The 23,677-nt window shown below is 36.5% G+C and overlaps 1 protein-coding gene and 2 long non-coding RNA genes across 3 annotated transcripts; 2 read left to right on the top strand and 1 right to left on the bottom strand.

The window, feature by feature from the left end:
• Positions 1–65: 65 nt before the first annotated feature.
• LOC148160324 (protocadherin-23-like) lies at positions 66–5,808 on the top strand. Its single transcript, XM_088008682.1, has 2 exons — positions 66–853; positions 1,880–5,808. The coding sequence occupies exons 1-2, from the start codon at positions 694–696 to the stop codon at positions 4,483–4,485; spliced, it is 2,766 nt and encodes a 921-aa protein (XP_087864808.1). The 5' UTR covers positions 66–693; the 3' UTR covers positions 4,486–5,808.
• Positions 5,809–10,022: 4,214 nt separating this feature from the next.
• On the top strand, positions 10,023–11,348 carry LOC148160323 (uncharacterized). The gene is made up of 2 exons (XR_015764249.1): positions 10,023–10,986; positions 11,133–11,348. It is a non-coding gene; the product is annotated as an uncharacterized LOC148160323 (long non-coding RNA).
• A 2,049-nt stretch (positions 11,349–13,397) lies between these two features.
• LOC148160322 (uncharacterized) lies at positions 13,398–16,427 on the bottom strand. Its single transcript, XR_015764247.1, has 2 exons — positions 15,464–16,427; positions 13,398–15,317 (listed from the first exon to the last, which is right to left on the bottom strand). It is a non-coding gene; the product is annotated as an uncharacterized LOC148160322 (long non-coding RNA).
• Positions 16,428–23,677: the final 7,250 nt, after the last annotated feature.

Here is a 23,677-nt window from a genome sequence, read left to right as displayed (position 1 = left end):
TGAAGCAATTCATTTATCCACTGCCTGTTATTGGCCTCTTGATGTTTTCCTTTTCACCCCACTTTTCCTGATTGCATCACTTCAACCTCCAATGAAAACTTTGGTCTGGACTTTAGAAAACTGTCCAGTGAATTAATCAGTTATACAATTCACCATCATTACATGAACATTCAGTGTCATGACCACAAATTTATTATAGTTATTAATGTTGTCATAGTATTGTCACAATATTATTATGTTTAGCTTTAAGATGAGATCAGTTGTGTCAATGAGATGATCTGTATAAAACAAGATAAAATAAAGTAAAATCCAAGTAAAAATAAATAAATTTAAGCTATGGAAATGTTGCATTTTTTTTAACGGTGATAGTAATTACAAGTCGACATTCTGCACTGCTTAAAACACCTACAAGTGTTCTGTTTTAAAATGACTGCTGATAGTTTCTGTCCTAGCACTATGTTTACAGACACCAGTACATTTTGCTCCAGACCTGCAAAACTAGAGTTGTTTTCCACGTACAGCTAAACCATATCGTTGTAGTTTGTCTTTTGTAATGTAATCAATGACATTGTAAAATGTTTTATACTTGAAATTAGCTTTATCTCTTAGTTTTAAGCTCTGGAAATGATATTAGGTTTATATTTTCATGGCAAACTTTAAACAGAAACTCAGACATTTTGTAAATCCTGCTGTATGGTTTTTTTGTTCCAGGTGGAAGTGTCAGAGCTGGTCTCAGCTGACACTTTAGTTGTGAATGTTGCTGCTACTGACAGAGATTCTGGTCTCAATGGGAAGATCAGCTACAGACTTCTTTCTTCTCCTCTTCATGCCTTCTACATTCAGAAAGATAATGGTAAAAATGGAGATTATTAATGTGTGTCTATTTATATGGTACTGTTTGGCTGTTTAATTTTTGTATATGCCAAGGAAATTATTTTCTAGCAAATGTTTTTTTTTTGTTTTCTTGCCTCATTCAGCACCAAAGTTTACTAAGAGTTTGACTGCTGCCAGCAACAGTGTTTATATGTTCAAAGCTTATGTAAATTATTGAGCCAGAAAAATGAGAGAGCATAAAGTAACTGTGAGGCTATCGAGTCTCAGAAAATCTATAGCTTTGGTCTTGTGCCACTTTAAAAATATATATATACATATATATTCTTAAAGTAACTAAAAGCGAACCATTTCTCATCAGTCTGGCCTGTCTTTATTAAATAAAGAGAGGATTTATCCTTCTGTATTATGTTTCAGCCCTAACTTCAATATGCAGTGAAAATTATATGCATTCATTTGTGGAGAGGACCATGACAGGAAATGTGCATGAACACTAACTAAAGGTTTATGACTACAATCCAAAAACGTAACACAGCCTCTCTGTGGCCCCGGGACTTTTTGTCTTTCTGTGTTCCTCAGTGGACGGTTCTGCTCCACTTGCTCATCATGGACAGAAGTTTAAGTGGCAGTGAAGTGGAATAAGAAATTGTTTGGTGAAACTCTTTGATGCCATCCAAGAAGAAAATTGCTCCTGCAGTCCACATGTGATATTCATTTAGAACGTTATTCTCAGGACATGAGGTTGTTCTGCTGCATCTAATGACTTCTGCAACTTTGATGCAACTCCAGCAACACACAGCCTTACAATACCATCGTTATTCATGCAAAGCAAAATAAACCAAGTGATAATTTGCGTATTTGGTTAAATCAGACGTTGAATCAGTTTTTAATGTGGGTGATTTTTCTCCCGTGAGAGCAAGTATGAGACTTCTACTACCACTAGCTAGAGTTATACATGTTTATTATGAATGCAGATAGCAAATGGAAAGGAAAAAAAATAAACCCAGTGAATTAAATCTGTTTAATAATACACACTTTCTAATTACAGGTTCTATTTTCACCAACAAGCCTTTAAGGACCATCACATACAGCAACATGCTCCATCTTCTGGTTGAGGCGAGAGATGAGGGCGAACCCGTTCGATCCACAGTCACCTCTGTGGCCCTGGTGCTTGTAGACGCAAACGACCATAAACCTTTGTTTCACCAGGATGTTTACACACTCACCACTGCTGAAGATACACCCCCAGAAACCACCCTGCTCACAATTTCTGCACAGGACGAAGATTGGAGCCCAGAAAACACCCATTTGGACTACGCCATCGTCGGCGGAAATGAAGAAAAGCGATTCTGTTTAGAAGTGAAAAAGATTCCTGTTGAAAATCAAATGAAAAATGTCGGACGACTGGTTTTGTGTAATCCTTTGGACCGTGAGACAACTGAGTATTATGAATTGACAGTTAGCGTTTCTGATCGAGGAACGCCTCCCCTGAACAGCTCATCGATCATTAAAGTGACTGTTACTGACTGCAATGACAATGCTCCGGTCTTCTCCAGTGCAGAGTACCATGCAGAGGTGAGTGAAAGCAGCCAGATAGGAACCAGCTTGGTCCACGTTAGTGCTCTGGATCCTGATCTTAGTGTCAATGGCCTTGTGCATTATGAAATTATTTCTGGGAACAGTAAAGGTCACCTCAAGCTGGACTCCCAGTCTGGCATTTTGATGGTCAACCAATCACTTGATTATGAGGAGGATTTAAGGTATATCCTCACCATCAGAGCTACCGATGGGGGACAGGCATCAGAAAACCAAAACATGGCTTTCGCAGTTGTCTTTGTTAATGTTCTGGATGAGAATGACAACACTCCATTCTTCATGTTCCCCTCAGTTACCTGCTCAGTGCTGGAAAACCTCCCAGCATTCACCCATACATGTTCTGTCCACGCTGTTGACAAAGACTCTGGGCCCTATGGCCTGCTGACCTACTCAATTCTGTCCTCTTGCTTCATGGACTATGGCAGTGGAAGCCCAGAGAGGAAGGAGGCCTTTGCCATTGATGCCCTTACTGGTGACATTCACACTAGACAAACATTTGACTACGAACGTGAGAATGAGTACTGCTTTGTAGTGGAGGCCAAAGACAAAGGTGACAAATCAGCTACGGTAAGAGTCCAAGTAGCCATAAAGGGAGTAGATGAGTTCAGTCCCATCTTCACTCAGAAGCAGTACCACTTCCTTCTTCCAGAAAATCCCAACACCGGGAAGACAGTTGGTTTTGTGATGGCAATGGATCATGATGGAGGAGTGGACGGGCTGGTAGAGTACTCGCTTTTGACTCCATCTCCATTTTTTTCAATTAACAAAACAATTGGAGCTATCTTTGTGTCTGGTCCCGTGTATCGCAGAAGAATCAGCCATGTAAGTGAGGATCTGGTGGAACTGGTCGTGTCTGCAGGTAGTCCCAGACTGGGTTCCAGAACAACAACTTGCTTAGTTTTTGTCAATATCTCCAGCTCAGCCGAAGCACTACCTGGGGTTCAGCATGATTCCCACATATTTAGTCTGAGTGTGTCGCTGCTTTTATTCGTCTTTGTCCTAGTTATCTTTGTGGGCTTGGTTCTCAGATGTAAAGTTAAAGAAGCTGTCCTGAAAAAGGCCTCTGCCATTGCTGCACAGTTGAACCATGGTACTGACTCATCCGGTGAATCGAACAGCCAGATGCACAGTGACGTTTCCTTGCAGGAGTTGACGCAAGTCGAAGGTTTTGTTGCAAAGAGAGACGTTTCTAACCCATACACCCAGTCAGATTCAAGTGGCCGTGGATCAGCAGAGGGTGAGACAGCTGAGGATCAGGAAATCAAGTGGATCAATGAGTTTCCCTGTTATAAAAGAGAGAAAGTCAACAAGCTTACCACAGAGATCCCCAACTCCACCCTACCAGTTGATAAGAGCTCCTGCCACTCTATTGATGTAGGGCCAGAACATATTTTATCTCTTACTAAATGTTTAGCACAGGGCATAGCAAGCACAGAAAGTCTCAACCATTTCCAAGAGGAGGGAGGAGGAGAGGAATTACTGCCTGCAATACTTAGAGTTAAAGATTTAGAGGATTCCATGGGGGCAAGAGGGTATGCCCCTCTCTCCAAGGCTCAAGCTTCTGCAGATTCTCTGACTTCACTGGTGTGCCTTGAAGAGCCACTGGAGGGTAGCTACAGCTGGGACTTCCTTTTAGACTGGGAACCACGCTTTCACTCTCTGGCTGCTGTGTTCACTGATATAGGTATGCTTCCTGATGAGGAGCTTCAAGGAGGCCATGAGGACTTTGCTACAGAGTCAAGTTCTCTCATGTACCCACCGCCTCTCATAACCGGAGTGGCTCAGCCAGGCATTCGGACTGTTCCTCCGAGAAAACCTGGACGAGTACCAACCCTGAGCAGGAAGCCTTCCTACCCTAAATATGCTTATTCTCCATTAGCCAGGAACACAGGACTCACCCCGTCAGCTATGACACCCACTTTCACCCCATCACTGTCCTCTCTCACCATGAGGACCCCCAGCTCCTCACCAGTTGTCTCGGACACGGGAGTTGGAGGGATTAGACTTGACTCAGGGCCCCATACTGCAAGCCTTTTGGAGGCTGAAATCCAAGTGTAGGCACGGACCATTTTAAATGTAACAATGAATCCAGTGCTCCATAGATCACTTGAAATATTCTGGTAATATCCTGCACAGTTAGTTATTGACATTTTAAGATGTGCCTGATCATTTGTCCAGCATCATCCAAATGCCTGTTATCTCTAAAAGCTTTTCTTATACCAAAAGTGGATTCCATGAGCCACACAACAGTTTTATGCTGCAGTGAAGAAAGTAAAATCTAATCCCTTCCAGCGTAAACGTGCATGCAGCTTGGTGGCACCTGCACACTTTGACTAAGCCCGCACTGCCAAAAGACACAGGATATCTATCAAAGTGCTCTGGATTGTCCCACAGCGCTCTTTAAAATATAGCATCTCACCACATTTCCTGATCCGTATTTCATTTTCTGTCTCGTTGTAGCATGGGCAATTTTTTTTTACTTATAGGATAACAGATTCATCATCATATTTTTTTTTCATGGCAGATAACATGTTATTTGTTTAAAAAAGTCTGGTGTTTAAAACGGTTTACTCCTACTGTTATAGCAGGTTCACCACATGCTACCTTTGGTCTAAAATGTTTGATTTGAGTTAACATCTTGGGATTTGAATAATTTCTTTCTTCCATGGCAGCTGCCTCTTTCTGGCTGCAGAACTTTATTATTTTGAGTCCAGCTGTTGCGAGTCTGGCCTCAACGGGGAGATACTGACAACGGGGATTTAGTTAACATTTTAAGTTGTTTTCAGGACAGATCAATAGTAAATGTGAACTTATATATTTAAAAAGTCTGAAATAAAACCTGCTTTTCATCACAGTCTTTAAAAATCCACAATTTAAATACAACCAGATGGTCATTTTAACCAATTATTGAATGTTTTAAACAAACATTCAGAAAATGAAACACTTTTTATTGCTGTTCTACAGTTATGTTTATATGAAAAGCAAAGAAAAACAAAGAAAACAAAGAAAAGCAACATACTTTGTAATTATGTCTCTCTCTCTTTCTAATCAGAAAAATGGCCTCCTTCATGTTTTAATAAATTCTACCTAAGGGCAGTGAAAGAGTTGATGTCATCAAATGACACCTGTCATATCAAAGTACACATTATACAGATTAAAGAGTGAGATTTTATTTTATAGTCACTGTTCATAAACCAAGTCCAGATTTTTGGTCTGTTTGTTTCTCTACTGTTTGTGTGTGCTGACCAAACGGCACTCATTTCTGTACATTATCATTTTTTGTCAATACCCAGCACTTTATGTACAATGTGTAGATACTTTTTGACTTTGAATATTAACACATTTTCTAAGAAATTTCTAATAAAGATTCTTAATAAGTGAGGTGGATGTGGTGAATGGTTGTTTTTATCCATGTAAAACAAGTCAAACTAGAATATTTACATCAGTGAGATAGACCCTCATTTTACCAGACTACTGTTTTGTTCAGAACAAGCTTAATTTAGCTTGCTAGAAGTTCCAATCTGTCAAAAGAAATTGGGTCATTATCACTTGATATGAAGTCATGTTATTCACTCATATTAAAGAAGAAACAAAATTATTTACTGTTGAAGCAATGTACCTGTTCTACAGCTGAGAGGAAAGCACATTTCCTCTCAGTTCCCAAGATCTATGTATTATTTTTTTGGCATGCTGAAGCACTCAAATAGATGTAATGAAAAATTCATGAAAGTGGAACTGGGCATCTCTCCAAACAAAGAAAAACAACAACTACAACAAGCACATCTTTGTGGTTAAGCAAACTGAAAACTGTCAGAAGTTATTCACTTAATTGTGGAGATTAGGTAGCCAGTGATTCTTGAGAATAGGGACAAAACAGGTCCTATGGATAAAGCATGAAATTTGAATAAAATATACACAAAATATATTTTTTTCAAATATCTAACTAAACTAACCTGGGTCATGTGAGCACAACAATGTATATTTTTCTTTTTTTTGCTGAATATTTTTTTATTTTAAACATTGTAGTCGGTGGATGATGCCTGTAAAAGCCCTTGTCCAGGAGCAGAACTCAACACATTCTTATAGTTTAAAACAATTAAAGAAATACTAAAATTATATATTATGACAATTAAGTATAAGTAGTCATATAAATAATTATAAAAGTATCGATAAATTGAATTAAAAATAATTTTTAGATATTTTCCAACTCCGTTGAAATTTGTCCTTAGTTTTTGTCAACACCCAGAAATGAAAAGAATGTAAAAAAATCAGGCATTATTGGGGGGCACCAGAACTTCTGAGGACCCCATGACGTTGTCTTTTCTCTTCCTTTGCTAGGAGGGCTAGTTAGCTCCGGTTAGCTTAAGTTATTCTTTAGTTTTTTCTTCTGTTTTATTCCTAAGTTGTTTGTCACAACCATGATGTGTCAACTCCATAACTGACAATTTACAAAACTTTGATGAAATTTTGCGAAATTAAAGCTTAATTTTGGTATAATGTAAAGATTTCATGGACCTGACGAGCTACAATATGGCCTCCTTCAGAATAACACCATATAAATTGAGGTAGTTTGGCATTTCGTCAACTCCGTCAGATGTCAACTCCGTCAGAGTTTTTCTGACTCTTTCAGTGAAATTGTTGTCAAATCTCACTTAATTGTGCAACTAATTCATTTTAATGTATTTTACATGAATTGCATTACTTCACATGTACCAAGTTTTTCATTTTACTCACTAGTTTGTCAGCACCTTCAGTTCTGTGTCAACTCCGTCATGCACTGTCAACTCCATCAGATGGACTTTTTCTTGTTTTTTGTTTTAAATAATATTTATTTTATTTCTTGAGAAGCATTTGTCTGTAAATTGAGTAAAAATATCACTAATGGGGTATTTTAAAAATCATTTTAGATTTATTTTTGTCAGATGGTGATGACAAAGTTCTGGGTCAGGTCAATTAAAAATGTAATTTTTTTTTAAAAAATTCGCAACTGGGAGCCTGTACCTTAGTATCTTCATATTTTCTAAACATTATTTGTCATATTTGCATACATAAGGTTGAGAAATAATTTAAAAAAAATATGGGAAAATTAAAACCCATTTTGTCCCTATTCTCAAGAATCACTGGTAGCTTAATGCATATCCCAGTTTTATTTCACAATACCTGTTTTCCTGTTTGTGAAGCTGTTTTCCTTGTATCATTATAGAAGAAACAAAAATGTCATATATGCTATTATAAAATCATAAAACATTCAAATTAATTAAACATTTAAAGCTATGAGTCAAATTTATACTAATCACAAATATGGCAGAAATTACAGCAAATGTCTACAACACACAGGAAAAAGAAAGGAGAAATATTTTAAATGGGGAATGACGGGACCAAGGTTATGCATGACACATGAAGACTTCTGACATTGTTCACAATAGTCAGCTGTGTACAGATCATAGTCTGTTAATGACATATTGTGTCAGACAGTGTGACATATAAAACAAAAAGACTCCTGACTTGTCCTGCTGTACTACATCCTTCATCTTCAGTGTTTCGATTATTTAATTCTGAACTGCAAAGACTTCATCTGGGGGAAAATATCTTCCTGGATGGTGCATTGCTGTAAAGAAAAACCTCACAAACAATGGAGTCTCTGCAAAAAGTCCAGATACTGAGCTACAAGCCTTCAGGTATTACTCAAGTTCATAATGCTATGTGTTGTGGCATTCATCCAACAGTTGAAGAATGAGTTGGAAAATTGCAAAACTACATGGTTGGCTCAAGATTCAAAAGATGTCAAAATCATCTGTGTCATTTTGAATTTCATCTTGTGAGTTTTCTTCTGCTGAAGAATCCTCAGAGATTTCTTCAAATTTGTCACAATTTCCTTGCTGTCACATCTTGGTTTCACATCCAGGTCCTTTATGTTTTTAGGAAGTCTGGTAAAGACACTGTTTGTAATGTCTGTGTTGATAAAGAGTTAACTGTGGTTGTTAAAGTAACTCACTCAGCCTGTGAGCCAGCAAACACATCCAGGACTACTTGGTCATGAGGAACATTGACACTTTCAAAATCAACAAAGTCTCCTGATGCCTTTACTGTTAAATCCATAGTTGTGGTTTTCACGGTAACTTCCTCATCCTTAGAGGAATCTTCCATGTCCTTCAATGTCCTAACCAAAGTATTTTGATCTCTCGTCCTCAGAGCTCTCTACTAAAACGTCTTTGCCTCTTATGCTCTATCCTAACAACTTTTCAACTCCCTTCGTAACAAGAAATCCAAGGTCCCATCAATATCAAAAATCCTCTTGACTTGAACAGTTAAAATGGTTTGTAAAATCAGTTTGAAGTCGTCTCTCTGGAATCGATCTACCTCCAACCAAGTTGAGAAGCAAACTGAGAATTCTTGTATTCTTGTATCTCTTTGAACTCTTATGACATCATTGATGAGAACATAGAGGTTCTCATCGACATGATGATGTCAAACAACCTGTGTCAGGTTCTTGTTTTTTTAGTTGCTATGGAAACACAAGGAGCTAAGAATGGGATTAGATTACTGTCAATTAAATATGCATGGGTAGACATCTAAATTAGATTATTCAACAAATGTGTATAATTTTAAGTTTTGTATTTGTCCTGTTTTTCAACTCATACATGTAAAAATCTGAATTTTTCTTAGAATACTTGTAAACAAATAAATTTAAAATATTTTTGATAGGATTTATAAATAGATTAAGTATTTTTCCAGATGCTACACTCACATCAGCTTGATCTTTTGAATTGTGGGTGAGGAGGATCCTCTTAACCCTCTGATGTGTAAGTGGGTCTTTTCTGACCAAGTGAGGTCATTTTTATGGAATATCTTTGTATTGAAAAGTTTTCATCATTTCACATTCCAGGTATTATACAAATATTTTTAAAAAAATGGGGAAAAAATGAAAATATTTCAAATATGAAATAATTTTTGTGTGGAATAAAACTAGTAGGAAATATATTTTTAAAAAATTAAATATTACATATTACTAAATATTAAATATTTTCTATTTCATTAGAAAATCTGTTATTTGTTATTCTTTGTTTTATTTCCATAATGGCAGCAAAAGAATGTATTTAGGCATCTAGAAGAGGTGAAGATGGTTTCCTGAAGTATGGAAAGCCATTTGCGCCAAAATTGAATAAATAAATAAATGGGTTAAATAAATAAAAAATGAGTAAAATAAATCAAAAAATGAAGTAAATGAGTGAAATAAATAAAAAATTTGTTAAATAAATAGTTTAGCTTTTTCATTAAACCAATTTTTAATTTATTTATTTTTCATATTATCAATTTCCCAATTTCTCTTTTTCATTTATCTATTTGTCATTTATCCCTTTATCCATTTACCCATTTTTCATTAATCTATTTTTCATTTGTCCATTTTTCATTTATCCCTTTATCTATTTACCCATTTTTCATTAATCTATTTTTTAATTTAACCGTTTTTCCATTTCCTTTTTCCATTAACCCGATTTGCTATTTCCCACTTTCATTAATCAATTTCTCATATATCCCTTTTCTTACTTACCCATTTTCTTTTATCTATTTTTCATTTACCCATTTTTCATTAATCTCTTTATCTATTTACCCATTTTTCATTAATTTATCTTTTAATTTAACCATTTTTCCATTTCCTTTTTCCATTAACCCGATTTTCCTATTTCCCACTTTCATTAATCAATTTCTCATATATCCCTTTTTTTATTTACCCATTTTCTTTTATCTATTTTTCATTTACCCATTTTTCATTAATCTCTTTATCTATTTACCCATTTTTCATTAATCTATCTTTTAATTTAACCATTTTTCCATTTCCTTTTTCCATTAACCCGATTTTCTATTTCCCACTTTCATTAATCAATTTCTCATATATCCCTTCTTTATGTACCCATTTTTCTTTAACCTATTTTTCATTTAACTTTTGTTTGAAAAACTTTTAATTTTCCCATTTTCCAATTTCCCTTATTCATTTAGTATTTCCTTATTTTCTTATTTATCACATTCTATTTTCCCCGCAAAACTTAGGGGGAAAAATAAATGCAAATGAGGAGTGGCACGTCATCAGGCTACAACTTCCCCAATTGGTTGGTTAGCGTCACACCTACTTTGCTTTCAAGAAAGATGGCGACCTACTACCGGGTTATCAATAAGCTGAAGCTCATTAACTTCATTAGAAAATAGTGTTATTACTCCTGACTTTATTTTTGTGTGGCCGCTCAGACAGAACGTGTTTCAGCTGGCGGCTCTCATGGACTCAGAGCTTCACCGTCGGGGTTTTTTATAGTTTGGACGAAGCGGCCGCTGAAGTTGGCTTACGATTGAAGGTTCAGGACGCCTTCGTAGCTACCAGCTGTGATCCAACTATAAGGAGCAGATTTTACTGTACATCGTAAGTGAACTGCAATATCCAGTGGCAGCTCTACGGAGCATCGAGCTGAAAGAATGACGGTGGCAAGCCTTGGAGATCTGCATCGGAGGCCATCTTTCAGACATGCACCGCTGCTGTCCGTCCAGGATCCTCCGGTTGCCCAGACGGTAAGCTAACGCTGATGTTTTCCAACTATAGTCATATTTGTAACCAAACTTGAGGCCAACAGGTGTACTTTTGATCGCCACCAGGTCAAAAGTACAGCTTGTTTTTGCAGCACATTCATTAATGTTTCTATCGTGTATGTTTTCAGATGTTAAGCTGTCACAGCAGATCATCCTGCAGGCCTCTGGTCTCTGTTTCCAGTGGGCTCACAGCTTCAGGGTGACCAGAGACCTTCACCTTTCTGGAGCAGGAACACCCGGCCAAATGCACTGCTGACACATTTAAAAAATGTGGCTGTTCTTATAGCATTGATATGCAAGAACCATCTACTGTTTTTAATAATAAAAAAATATATATTATGAAATCTGTGTTCGTTCTCATCTGTGTAGTTCTAATTTAATCAAATCTCATGTTTTCACATCCCAGAGACAATAAGATGGATATTTTGTTTGTGGCTTTAACCCATTCATTCCAAATTTTTCCCAAACATGTAAATATGAAAATCCGATGTCATTGATAGCCCTTTGAACTAATCAGGGAAATAATTTTAAAAATTGTGGAAAAGTATGTAAAAAAGTGTGTTTTATGTTCGGTCACAATTGTGACCGGTGGGATAATATGGTGTTCTAATACTAAGATGAGCTAAAAGTGCTTTTTCCAAATAGACATGATCATAATATGTGAACATTGTTTCTTTAGTATAATATATCTTGCCACAGCATTACTTTAGTGCAACATTTGCTCTGTAAAGTACAAATTTGACTATCAATATATTCTAAACCAAGGTAAATTTGAGTGCTTGAGTGTTTATGCATAATTATATTGAACTTCAGTCAGTTGTAGTGTCATCACAGTAACATAGATCATAAAGATAACATCTACAGTAGAGGCTTTCATTTATATTTCTGAAAATTATGAACATTTGTCACACTGTCATAAAGTAAAACTCAATAGACTTAGTCCAGGGGTCTCCGTCTCCAGGATTTAGGGCCTGTGTCATGCATCTTTTCCATCCGCCTCTGCTTCAGCACACCTGAATCAGGTGATAAGCAGGACTCTGGAGAACTGGACTGCATACTGAGAGGGTGATCCATTTAATTCAGGTGTGTTGGACCAGGAACACACCTGAAAGTTGCAGGATACCGGACCCCAAGGCCTGGAATCAAAGGAGAGTAGTATGGCTCCTTCTCACCATTTGGTGACTTTGGTTTTCTTCAATTTTAGGTTATTTCATCTCTTTCTTACTTTCCATGTTCTTTCTTGAAGCACTCAGTGTGCAATAAAACCTTGAATTTCTCCAAGGCATGGGTGGTGCAAAAGCAACAACTGGAACAACATCTCTGGAAACGACTCTTGCATTGACTGACCAGAAAGTGTCTTGGTTACATCTCGTCATAACTTGAAGAGAAGTGTCCATTTGAGATCTATTTCCATGACCTGCTGGCCTTATACCAAACCTTTGCATAAGATAATAAGCCATGATGAGCAAATCAGTTGTTCCTCCTACGACACATTTGTAAAATAATATCTGAAAGGTAAATGGCCTGTACTTGTGTAGTTCTTTATCAAGTCCAAATGACCTGAAAATGTTTTCACCACATTTAGTCATTCACCCATTCACACACACATTCACACACCGACAGCAGTAAGCTACTATATTGTAGCTACAGCTTGCCTGCCACAGTTTGACAGAAGTAAGGCAGTCATACACCGGCTCCTCCACCAGGGTCCTCTGAATACCACCGGCTGGCATGGTGGCTGAATTGTCCTCTTGATCAAGGTCACAACTACTGACACAAACAAAGTGGGGGTTCCAGCAGGCAACCCACCAGGTACAAGATAAACTCCAACCTCCTAGGCTACCGGCACCGTTTCAGGTGTGCCTTTGGTATGGACCATGTTGAGAACGAGAATCTCAATCGATGAATCATAATTTGTATTGACACACGGAGCATAAAATCAGCCAAGAAAAGCATTCAGACTTAACTTATTTTATTAACTTTCAGCGCTGAAAGGAGACGCTTTACCATTACATCCGAGAAGAGTTTCTAAAAAAGTCTGTGCAGCGTCTGAGGAAAAAGAGGAGGGTAGCTGATTATATGAACTGAAGACACTCCCTGAAATCACACCATGTCTCTGTGGCCTGATAAGTTTCTGTTTCTCGTGAGAAATGGACCTTAGTGTCTAACAGAATCAAAAATGTAACTCTTTACTATGGGCCCTTTGTCTAACAGCGTGTGACTCTTTCTCGGCCTGGTAAAGCATCTCAACAACCACCATCACTTCTTGGACCTGACCATGACATTGAACCTTGAGGGGGTTTGGTCATAAAGGTCTACACCTCATGTGCTCATTGATCTAGTTGACATCAGTCTCTATATAATTCTTCATCTTTGTTTCCATTAGGAAAATATTGTTGTTTTTCTAGTGGATCAGCAGTTTCTCATCTTGTGTTGGAACCTCATTTGGATCCTCTTTAAAGGGTACATCAAAGAGACAGCTGTCCCTTCGTCATAAACTTTTGCAGGTGGTAACAGAGTACCACATGCCTGATGAAGGGTCAGATTATCCTCTTTTCCCATGAACTGATCATATGCATTCAAAATCAGGCATGGAAAATGGCCCATCTTCCCCTTATAGTCCATGTCTAAGCCATCACTATCAAAATCAGTAAGGGTTCCATTTTTCTCACAACTACATTGTTGTATGCTTTGTCTGGCTATAACAAAGTCCAACACATCAAGAACCAAACTCAAAATTAATTTTAAAAAGGAAGAAGTTAGGAATTGGAAGAATATGGTATGTATTTAAATAAGTGGACCTATTGGTCAAACGTATTCTCCCACCTGTCACTATTATGACCGTCAACATGTTTACACATCCTGCTCACACACCTAACAAATTTTTATAAATGCAAAGGTGAATATCATAACTAGACACTTTAAAGATGATGTGCACCAAAAATCTTTGTTGTATGTTTATTTAAACATACATTGCTATCCTCTTCTTTGGGAGGTTTGTGGCACTCTTTTTCTCGCCGAGGTGCAACCAAGATTTAATCAGCTCTAGTCATGTGATAATTTAGTCTAAACATGTGATACTGCATAAGTATTATCCAAACACTAAACTTTGAATGTTTGCTGAACATTAACTGAAAATTTAATCAGCAAGCTTTTTAGAGTCCTTGAAAGTGAAAAAAAATATTCATTTTTCCTCTGATGTTTGGGTGAACTCTTCTCTGCGGAGGTTGGCCATCTCTCTGGTTCTTCCTGAAGGAGATCCATCAGGAGTTCTGGTGCTGCTCACAGTGCAGACGGTTCTCCTCACTGTTTGCCGTTGTCCCTCTCTCAGACAGAATCTCCAGTCATTTTTCTTGATCCTTGAATAAACATAACAGAATATGTTCTGGGTGTTATTTATGATTCGTTTGTTAATTAAAACAATGTTTAATATAAAAATAAGATTAATTTATTTCCTTAACAATTCCTTCTCCTGTTCCCTCAGAAGGAAAGAGTTTAGGACTCACTAATTACATTTACTCAAATATAGTTGAGTAACTTTTTGAAACTCAAATGAAGTTTTAGGAGTACCGTTACCATGCTGAACTTTTTACTTTTACTCAGGTCATTTTATTATGAAGCATCACTATTCTTATTTAAACAAATTTTTTATTTTGTCTTTAAAAAACTAAAAATTCCGCTGAACTTTATATTTTGAGCCCTCTAATTGTGTAATTTTTTAAGATATGAAATAATTGATAACTTGATCAGTTACTCAGTACTTGTATACTTTTTACCAATGCTTCTTTACTCATGTGTAATTTCTTATTCAGCTACTTTTTACTTAAACATGTAAGTAAGAGATAAACATGAGTAAAAACATGTTTGGAGTACAAATTATGGAACAGTAACCAAATGTTGAGGCACATATGTTGAACAAAAACAGGGAAACTAAGGTGGCCAAGTTATACATCCACAAAGAACTACTGAAATGAATAGTCATAATTACTTTATATGAATACGACATGTATGTATGTGGGCCACACTTGGCACATTTCAGGGATGTAACCAATAGGGACAGATTTTAGCAGGAGTTCAGCTTTTATCCATTCTGCATTCTGTACCCTCACTAAGGTCACTGTATTCAGGTAGTCTGTTTACAAATATCAGCGTTAATTTACCCCCACATTTTTTAAATTAAATGTGTCAGCAGTGCATTTGGCCGGGTGTTCCTGCTCCAGAAAGGTGAAGGTCTCTGGTCACCCTGAAGCTGTGAGCCCACTGGAAACAGAGACCAGAGGCCTGCAGGATGATCTGCTGTGACAGCTTAACATCTGAAAACATACACGATAGAAACATTAATGAATGTGCTGCAAAAACAAGCTGTACTTTTGACCTGGTGGCGATCAAAAGTACACCTGTTGGCCTCAAGTTTGGTTACAAATATGACTATAGTTGGAAAACATCAGCGTTAGCTTACCGTCTGGGCAACCGGAGGATCCTGGACGGACAGCAGCGGTGCATGTCTGAAAGATGGCCTCCGATGCAGATCTCCAAGGCTTGCCACCGTCATTCTTTCAGCTCGATGCTCCGTAGAGCTGCCACTGGATATTGCAGTTCACTTACGATGTACAGTAAAATCTGCTCCTTATAGTTGGATCACAGCTGGTAGCTACGAAGGCGTCCTGAACCTTCAATCGTAAGCCAACTTCAGCGGCCGCTTCGTCCAAACTATAAAAAACCCCGACGGTGAAGCTCTGAGTCCATGAGAGCCGCCAGCTGAAACACGTTCTGTCTGAGCGGCCACACAAAAATAAAGTCAGGAGTAATAACACTATTTTCTAATGAAGTTAATGAGCTTCAGCTTATTGATAACCCGGTAGTAGGTCGCCATCTTTCTTGAAAGCAAAGTAGGTGTGACGCTAACCAACCAATTGGGGAAGTTGTAGCCTGATGACGTGCCACTCCTCATTTGCATTTATTTTTCCCCCTAAGTTTTGCGGGGAAAATAGAATGTGATAAATAAGAAAATAAGGAAATACTAAATGAATAAGGGAAATTGGAAAATGGGAAAATTAAAAGTTTTTCAAACAAAAGTTAAATGAAAAATAGGTTAAAGAAAAATGGGTACATAAAGAAGGGATATATGAGAAATTGATTAATGAAAGTGGGAAATAGAAAATCGGGTTAATGGAAAAAGGAAATGGAAAAATGGTTAAATTAAAAGATAGATTAATGAAAAATGGGTAAATAGATAAAGAGATTAATGAAAAATGGGTAAATGAAAAATAGATAAAAGAAAATGGGTAAATAAAAAAAGGGATATATGAGAAATTGATTAATGAAAGTGGGAAATAGGAAAATCGGGTTAATGGAAAAAGGAAATGGAAAAATGGTTAAATTAAAAGATAAATTAATGAAAAATGGGTAAATAGATAAAGAGATTAATGAAAAATGGGTAAATGAAAAATAGATAAAAGAAAATGGGTAAGTAAGAAAAGGGATATATGAGAAATTGATTAATGAAAGTGGGAAATAGCAAATCGGGTTAATGGAAAAAGGAAATGGAAAAACGGTTAAATTAAAAAATAGATTAATGAAAAATGGGTAAATAGATAAAGGGATAAATGAAAAATGGACAAATGAAAAATAGATTAATGAAAAATGGGTAAATGGATAAAGGGATAAATGACAAATAGATAAATGAAAAAGAGAAATTGGGAAATTGATAATATGAAAAATAAATAAATTAAAAATTGGTTTAATGAAAAAGCTAAACTATTTATTTAACAAATTTTTTATTTATTTCACTCATTTACTTCATTTTTTGATTTATTTTACTCATTTTTTATTTATTTAACCCATTTATTTATTTATTCAATTTTGGCGCAAATGGCTTTCCATACAAACTGAACATCAGATGGAAGAATGGAAATCTAAGTGACCTTGATCATGGCACAGTAATTGGTGTGTGAGTGTCTGAACCTACTAATCCAATGTCATTTTTCCTCAAAATCATCTCTCCGCCTTCCAGAAAATGCTCAAAAAAAGTAAAATTTCAAAGAGCGGTTTTTGTGTGATAAAAAAAAACTTTTTTGATATCCAGTTGAAGAAGGGAAAACAGACAGAAAGGCAAAGCAGCTACCCAAATAATTATTCATTACAACCAAGCATATACACTAGCCACATCAGGAGACCCTGTCAACTCAAATGAAAATAAAGCAAACAAGCCTGCAATTTGTAGCTGTAGGAGCCCTTTACTTATCAGCATGTACTTTGTCAGAAACAGACAGATGGTTTTTACATGTCGAAGTTCGAAAATGTGTTTGACAAAAGTGTCTGTCTGAGGATTATCAGTGTCCAGTCACACCGTGGGATCACAGGCTATGGAGAAACAGATGATCTCAACAGACAAACCTCACTGAACTGAAACAGTTGGATTTCTCTCAAATACTTTATGTAGTTGCCAGGAAGGCTGCTGTAACGTTAGAGCAAAAGTAATGTTCCATTGTCTTTAACATGTTGCAGATATTCTATCTGAATTTGTTTAATCAAAAAAAAAAAAAAAAATCCAAACAGTGCAGTACAACTTATTGGAAGGAAAAAAATAGACTCTTGTTTCATCACCTTGTTTTTAGTGAATTGTAGAGCGCAGAAGTTGAAGCACTGAAGGAATTTCATTTACATCCGAAATTTGTTGCATATGAAACCTCAGCCTGGGTAACAGCTGATTGGTAAATTGTTAGAAAACTGTCTTCAGTATCCCGAGTAAACCTCAGGGTTTTCATTTTGAAAAATGCAAAGTTTAATTTAATATAATTAGAGCGGTTTGATGTTAGTTTTATTGCTTTTCTTGCCAAATACAACTTTGTAAGTTTATGGCGCAAGATTATAAATTCCATCTGTTGCTGTTAGAGCAGAGTGACTGTTCTGAAGCTCTCTTATATGAAAGATGGTGGAGATTATGGGTTGAATAGAGATGGAGAAAAATGAAAACAATATGCTGAAAGAAATCATGCAACTTCAAAGGATATTTTCTCCATGTTTTACACACATTAATCTCTCTGAGGTAAGGAAAACAACGCTTATTTTCATTTCACCAGCAGAAGTTTATTATTGTGCAAACGATTAAATTCCCTTCCAAAAATGTTGCTTCATTTTATAATGACTTGTCTTGATGAGCATGTGTGTGGCATAAAAAAACCATCCATAACTAAGCATTGTTTTTGGTCTTTTTGAGATGTTAGTAGAAAATCCATCCCAACACGAGCCTTCGGAAAAATGTTGTCATGATGCGATGTCACCACTGCTGAAGTCGTTTCCAAGCCCCCACAGCGAAAATCTCATTTTATTCTTATGCAATCTGTCATTGTGGTGGTCTTGATTTACTGGAATATATATTGTGAGTCAATCAAACAGAGGATGCAGAGCTGTTTCATATTAATCCTGCAGACATTTTCATGAAACACATTAAAAGAATAGTTCCTTCTTATGAGGCATAATCATTCAGTCATAACCATGTGGTTTGACACTTCACTGTGTCTTTTAAACACATTTTTGTTTTTGTTTTTTTATCTTTTTCTACAACGTTTAAATACCTCATTGCTAGGTAAAAGGGTAAAGCTTGTTTCCTGTTCTCGACACAAGATCCACAAAAACTCCCTCAACAACATTTTGTTAGTATGCTGTTTTATTAGACCAGGCTGTAAGTGGTCATTCCTTCTCATTGCACTGCAATGATGCCAAAGTCCAAACTAATCAGACCGAAGGGGCCTGCTGTTCATCAGCGTTTCATGAGGCCAAATTCAACTGAGGAATATGATTCCTTTACCGTAAAGCATTTCTTCTCCCTCCAGCCTTATATTTTTCATAATTTTCTTCTATTACTATCTGATAAAAATATGAAATGTAATTAGATTCAGCTCAGTTTTAATAAAAGGCAAAATTCCTGTATTACATAGATTAATTACATGTAAAGGTAACACTTTATTTCACAGGGTGTGCATGAGACTGGCATGACCATGAAGGAGTCTTTATGAATGTCTATGACTGTTGTAATGACAATTTTAATGCAAAGTTGGAACTTTTAATGGACTTTCAATGGAACCTTTAGAGCAACTTTGCATTAAAATTGTCATTATTTAGCAAATGACACTCCATGATAACACTCATAAACATTCATAAAGACTTCTTTATGTTCATGACAGATGTTATGTCATGTTTATGACTGTGTCATGTCAGTCTTATGCACACTCTGTCAAATAAAGTGTTACCCTGTGAATATATACATTGGAGTTTTTATTTCTGTTCATTTAGATGATTATGGCTTACAGCTAATTTAAAAAAGACTTGATGACGCAAACAGTCACTGACCCTCTCCACAAGGTAGATACAGTAAACCGCAGAAAAAGCCAGCTGTTTACAAAGTGCTGTACTCAAACTTATGAATTAGTTCATAACAATTATATCAGAATTCATTCACTTAAATATAGACTGTCATCAAATTTAGGAGAGAAAAGGAGAAAAGGCAGCAGTTATAAAGTGTTGTTTAACTTGACGTTCTTTGGCACTCAGACCTCGGCAGAAGAGGCAAATACAGAGAACCGCCAGGAGCCTGAATGAACAGATCAGGGCCAGGGTCAGGGTCTTCTTCCCTCCAGGGCCCAGACATGGGTGGTGGAGCAGAGACCAAAAAGGAGGGAATCCTGGAGGAGGACAAGAGGGGAGATGGAGCAGAGGTGGGTTGAATCACAGCAAGGAAGCAGGTGGATCCATGGATGATGATTATGGATTCCTGAGTGATGATTGACTGCTGCAGGAGGCAACTGGATGATGCAGGTAGACTGGAGGCAGTCTCCTAGTTTGAATTTACGTTCCAATCTTCAATAAGTGAAAAACTGTGTCCATGAGAAAACAAGATGACTGCATTGAACCTTTATGTCAATGCAGTCTCTCATCCTAAGCAAGTACAGGACGACTGTGGAAAGGAAAAACTCTGCCTTTAGCTGGAAGAAATGTCCAGCAAAACCAGGCTCAGAGTGAACAGTCCTCTGCCTTCAGAGCACAGAAAAAAAGACTCCGACACAACAGAGAGACACCAGATTCATAGCAACTCTGTGGGAAAGAACGACAGAGAGACCAGCTAGTGGCAGCAAGGACGGCAAATATAGCAGATAGAGGGGAAAGGGTCAGCATAGCTGTACGCTTTACCAGAGACTGACACAGAACTGTGAGTTGGTTATATTATATTATATGGGAATGTTTGTGATTAGAAAAAGACTAAATTGTTCATGGATTTTGGATTATTATTTATTTATTCGTTGTAATTTACAGTTTTTGGAGTTTCTATGCAACTGGTTTTGATTTTTTGTTCTGGCTGTTTGCACGCTGTTTATTTGTTTACACCAGTCGGTTTTGCTTCCCGGTCTTCTACCCACCTGGATCTGAGTCATCACACCTGTAATGTGTGTCTGGTTACCTTCCCTCAGGATTTAAAGCACTTGGTTTTCAGCTGCTCCTTATCAGATCGTTGTGTATAACTTTCTTCCCACGAATTTGCTCCTCCAGTTCCATCCTGTCTATGTGATCTTGGGTTCTCTGGCTTTATGTTTTGGTCTTCATGTTTACTTTGTGTTAACTTCATCTGTTCTGGTGTCCTGTAGCTGGGTTGTCTTCTAACAAACAACCTTTTCCACAACATAGAGACTTCATAACTGGTCCCATATTTCTTTTACAGGACAAAACTGATTCCAGGAAGGGCCACAGTTGAACTTTAAAGAGTCATGTTCAGTTAGGTTCTTGAAATGTAAGAGCCTGAGAGAGCATGAAGAGATTAAAATAATGCAGCAGGTCTGTAAGTTTAAATAAAGATGTTTCTGCTAAGTGTAACCTCAAGCAATGAAACAGATTGAAATGCACAATGAGGTCACAAGTTGTGTTACATTTGCAGCATGACAACCAGTGAAAAAACCAAATTGATGAAAATAAATAAAAGTTTTATAATCTGTCAGAAAAACAATCTGAAGAATGAATTCTTCACCAGTTGGGGGACTGGAACCGATCCAGTAATCACAGGATCAGAGGTCACCAGTCGACACAGAACAACACAAAAGACAAAATCATTCGAGCAAACACCGAGAGGCAACTAAATAAGTAACAAATTAATGCATCTCTCATGCTTTTAATATGTCATGTTAGAGAACTAATATACTTATTTTTATCCTGCTTGATGGACCCAAAATGTCAGCAGTCCATTGATCTAAACTTGTTTTCATTTTGGGCCATATCAAACATCTGAATTTTCTTAAATGTCCAGTTGTGCCAGAATATATTGATAAAACCAATAAACTAAAAAAAATCCTATTAAAATCCTGTTCCTACAGGATTTTGTGATTGTTTTAGTGTTTTCTTGCAATCAAAATGACAGATTTTGTGATGACAATCTAGAAATGTTTTAGGGAATTTTCAAGACATTTACGCTAATGTATGACGCAAATGTGACTTTTTATTACTCGTACCAATTACAAAATCAAGTAAGGCTGAGGCAGCAGTCACTTGAACAAAATTTTCTTGACCAATTTTGAGAAAATGTGCAGTAAAATAAAAGAAAAATGTGGAGATTTTTTCATTTTGTGTGAATTTTACAGATGTGTGAAAAACTGGACAGACTTATTGTGTTAATTTGGAGTCTAGAAGGCCACATAAAAGGATATGGTGGGCCAGATTTGGCCCCCAGGCCTTCAGTTTGACACCTCTGCTCTAGACAAAATAGCTGCCTCATGATGGGGATAGTTTTAACATTCAAAATTTCAAAGGTCTAATCATTTTAAAAAATAATAATAATTAAAAAGCAACAGCTTCATATAAATTAAACACAAGTGATTAACTCAAATACAAGAATTTGAGCAAAAAACTATTTTAAAAGTTATTTTAACAAAGCTAAAAATAAACTAAACAACAAATTTATTCTGTTTCAAAAGTCCAAAAAGGACATTTTAAAAAAAGACATTTTGAAGAAACATGTAGGTGAAAGATCACACGTAGTAATGTTTGTGTGCTGTTTTTGTAACATTTCTCTAAGTTATTTTCAAACATTTTTGCTTATAATCTCTGTTGCTTAAAAGTTATTTCCACTCACATTCGAAGCAACTTACACATTTTCTCACTTTGGGCCGTTTGTTTCACATGTCAAGAAGTGAAGCAGAAAAAGCTGAAGCAGGTCATTTTCCCTCAGCCTTGTTCTCAGATTCTGTGTACATTTGATGAAAAAGATTATTTCAAGCTTAAACATTATCATCCATCTCTTTGCCTTTCAACTTCATGCAGTGAACATGTGACCCTGGCCCATACTCATACCCACAAACCTGTAGGTTCATCTAAACTGTGATGCTGAAAGCTTATACAAACACTGCCACACTGAGAGCAGGCTGCTTCATTTTACAGTCTGGAAACAATCATCTTTCTCTTTTCCTCCTTCCACCACGAATGAATCTGACAACATTAAAGAGACGAGTTAAAAATCATTATTTATTGGAAATTGTAATATTTATTTATTATACAACCATTTCCCGCAGACACTTTTATTCTCAACAAAGAGACGAACAAGACAATTTCTGTAAACAATTACAAACAGAAGTGGAAAACCCAGCAATGTGACCAGAACCTCCATCTGTTTCTATCAGAACCATATGGAAAATTGTTTCTATACGACTCACATGTTTGACAGTGAGTGGACGATATATCCCAGATATACGCCTGAGTCTGATGGAGATTAATACAAACATGATGTGGTTTAGCTCCAAACCCTGGAACTCTACTTTGAAGAGTAGATGCATGGAGCACATGGAGCCAAGCTTTTTATTTCTTTTCTTTTTTTTTTTTTGCTTTGATTTGCAGACTTTTAATACTTATTTTCTTGTTTTTATATGTTTACGCAGTAGAAACCCAACTGTTTTCAAATGCAAAGCCAAAAGTTGAAAATTGGCGCATTAAGAAATAATGTTTTTGGTCATTTGAATCCACCAGCATCTCGTTAAAACACAGCTTTGGTTTTGATGAGACAAGTTAATCTGGGTATTTTATTAGCATTTTTACTAAAGTTAAAATAAAAATCTGTTAAAGCTTATAGAGAAAATACAAACTGCAACCTCATACATAAAATCAATCATATTATATAAATATAATAAATAAATATAATTCTATTTATATCATAAATGTTAAATAAAGAAAGAATAAAACCTAAAGAAAAGACGATTTAAAAGCTTTGACACACAGGTTCTCATATCTTATTAGAATTTTGTTCCTCTTCAATTTTAAGGATCTTTAAAACTCTGACATTTTGTTCAGTAGATTTAACCTGAGATTCAAGATTCAACCTGACCATTTGTCCTTATTCCACTCCTCTCCAATTTGCATTTTTACTCTTATTTGAACAGTTAACTCTATACTGTATTATTTTTTTCTCCACAGAATCTTCATCTGGTCTGGCATTCCATTTAGCTCTAATTCCTTCCTGATGGGAGGCATCGGCTAAGACGGCTTTGTTGAACCCAGACATCTGAAGGAATGTTCTTGACAGATCATTCCAAGAAGAGAACCAACTGTGAAGCAGATGGGTGGAAGTGTCATGGTTTGGTAATGTGTTGCTGCTGAATCCATCATGAATTCTATCATATAAAAGATGGAGTGAGAAGAA

The sequence above is a fragment of the Poecilia mexicana genome, unplaced genomic scaffold (genome assembly GCF_051168715.1).
Source record: "Poecilia mexicana isolate PSO_F unplaced genomic scaffold, ASM5116871v1 scaffold_2, whole genome shotgun sequence".
NCBI lineage: Eukaryota > Metazoa > Chordata > Actinopteri > Cyprinodontiformes > Poeciliidae > Poecilia > Poecilia mexicana.
The sequence above is the reverse complement of the archived record's forward strand: the minus strand, read 5'-3'. Positions and strand labels throughout refer to the sequence as shown.

Coding starts and splice junctions, on each gene's coding strand:
- LOC148160324 (XM_088008682.1), top strand. CDS start 694: ATGGTTTTTTTGTTCCAGGTGGAAGTGTCAGAGCTGGTCTCAGCTGAC. Junction 854..1,879: donor CTACATTCAGAAAGATAATG/GTAAAAATGGAG, acceptor TTCTAATTACAG/GTTCTATTTTCACCAACAAG.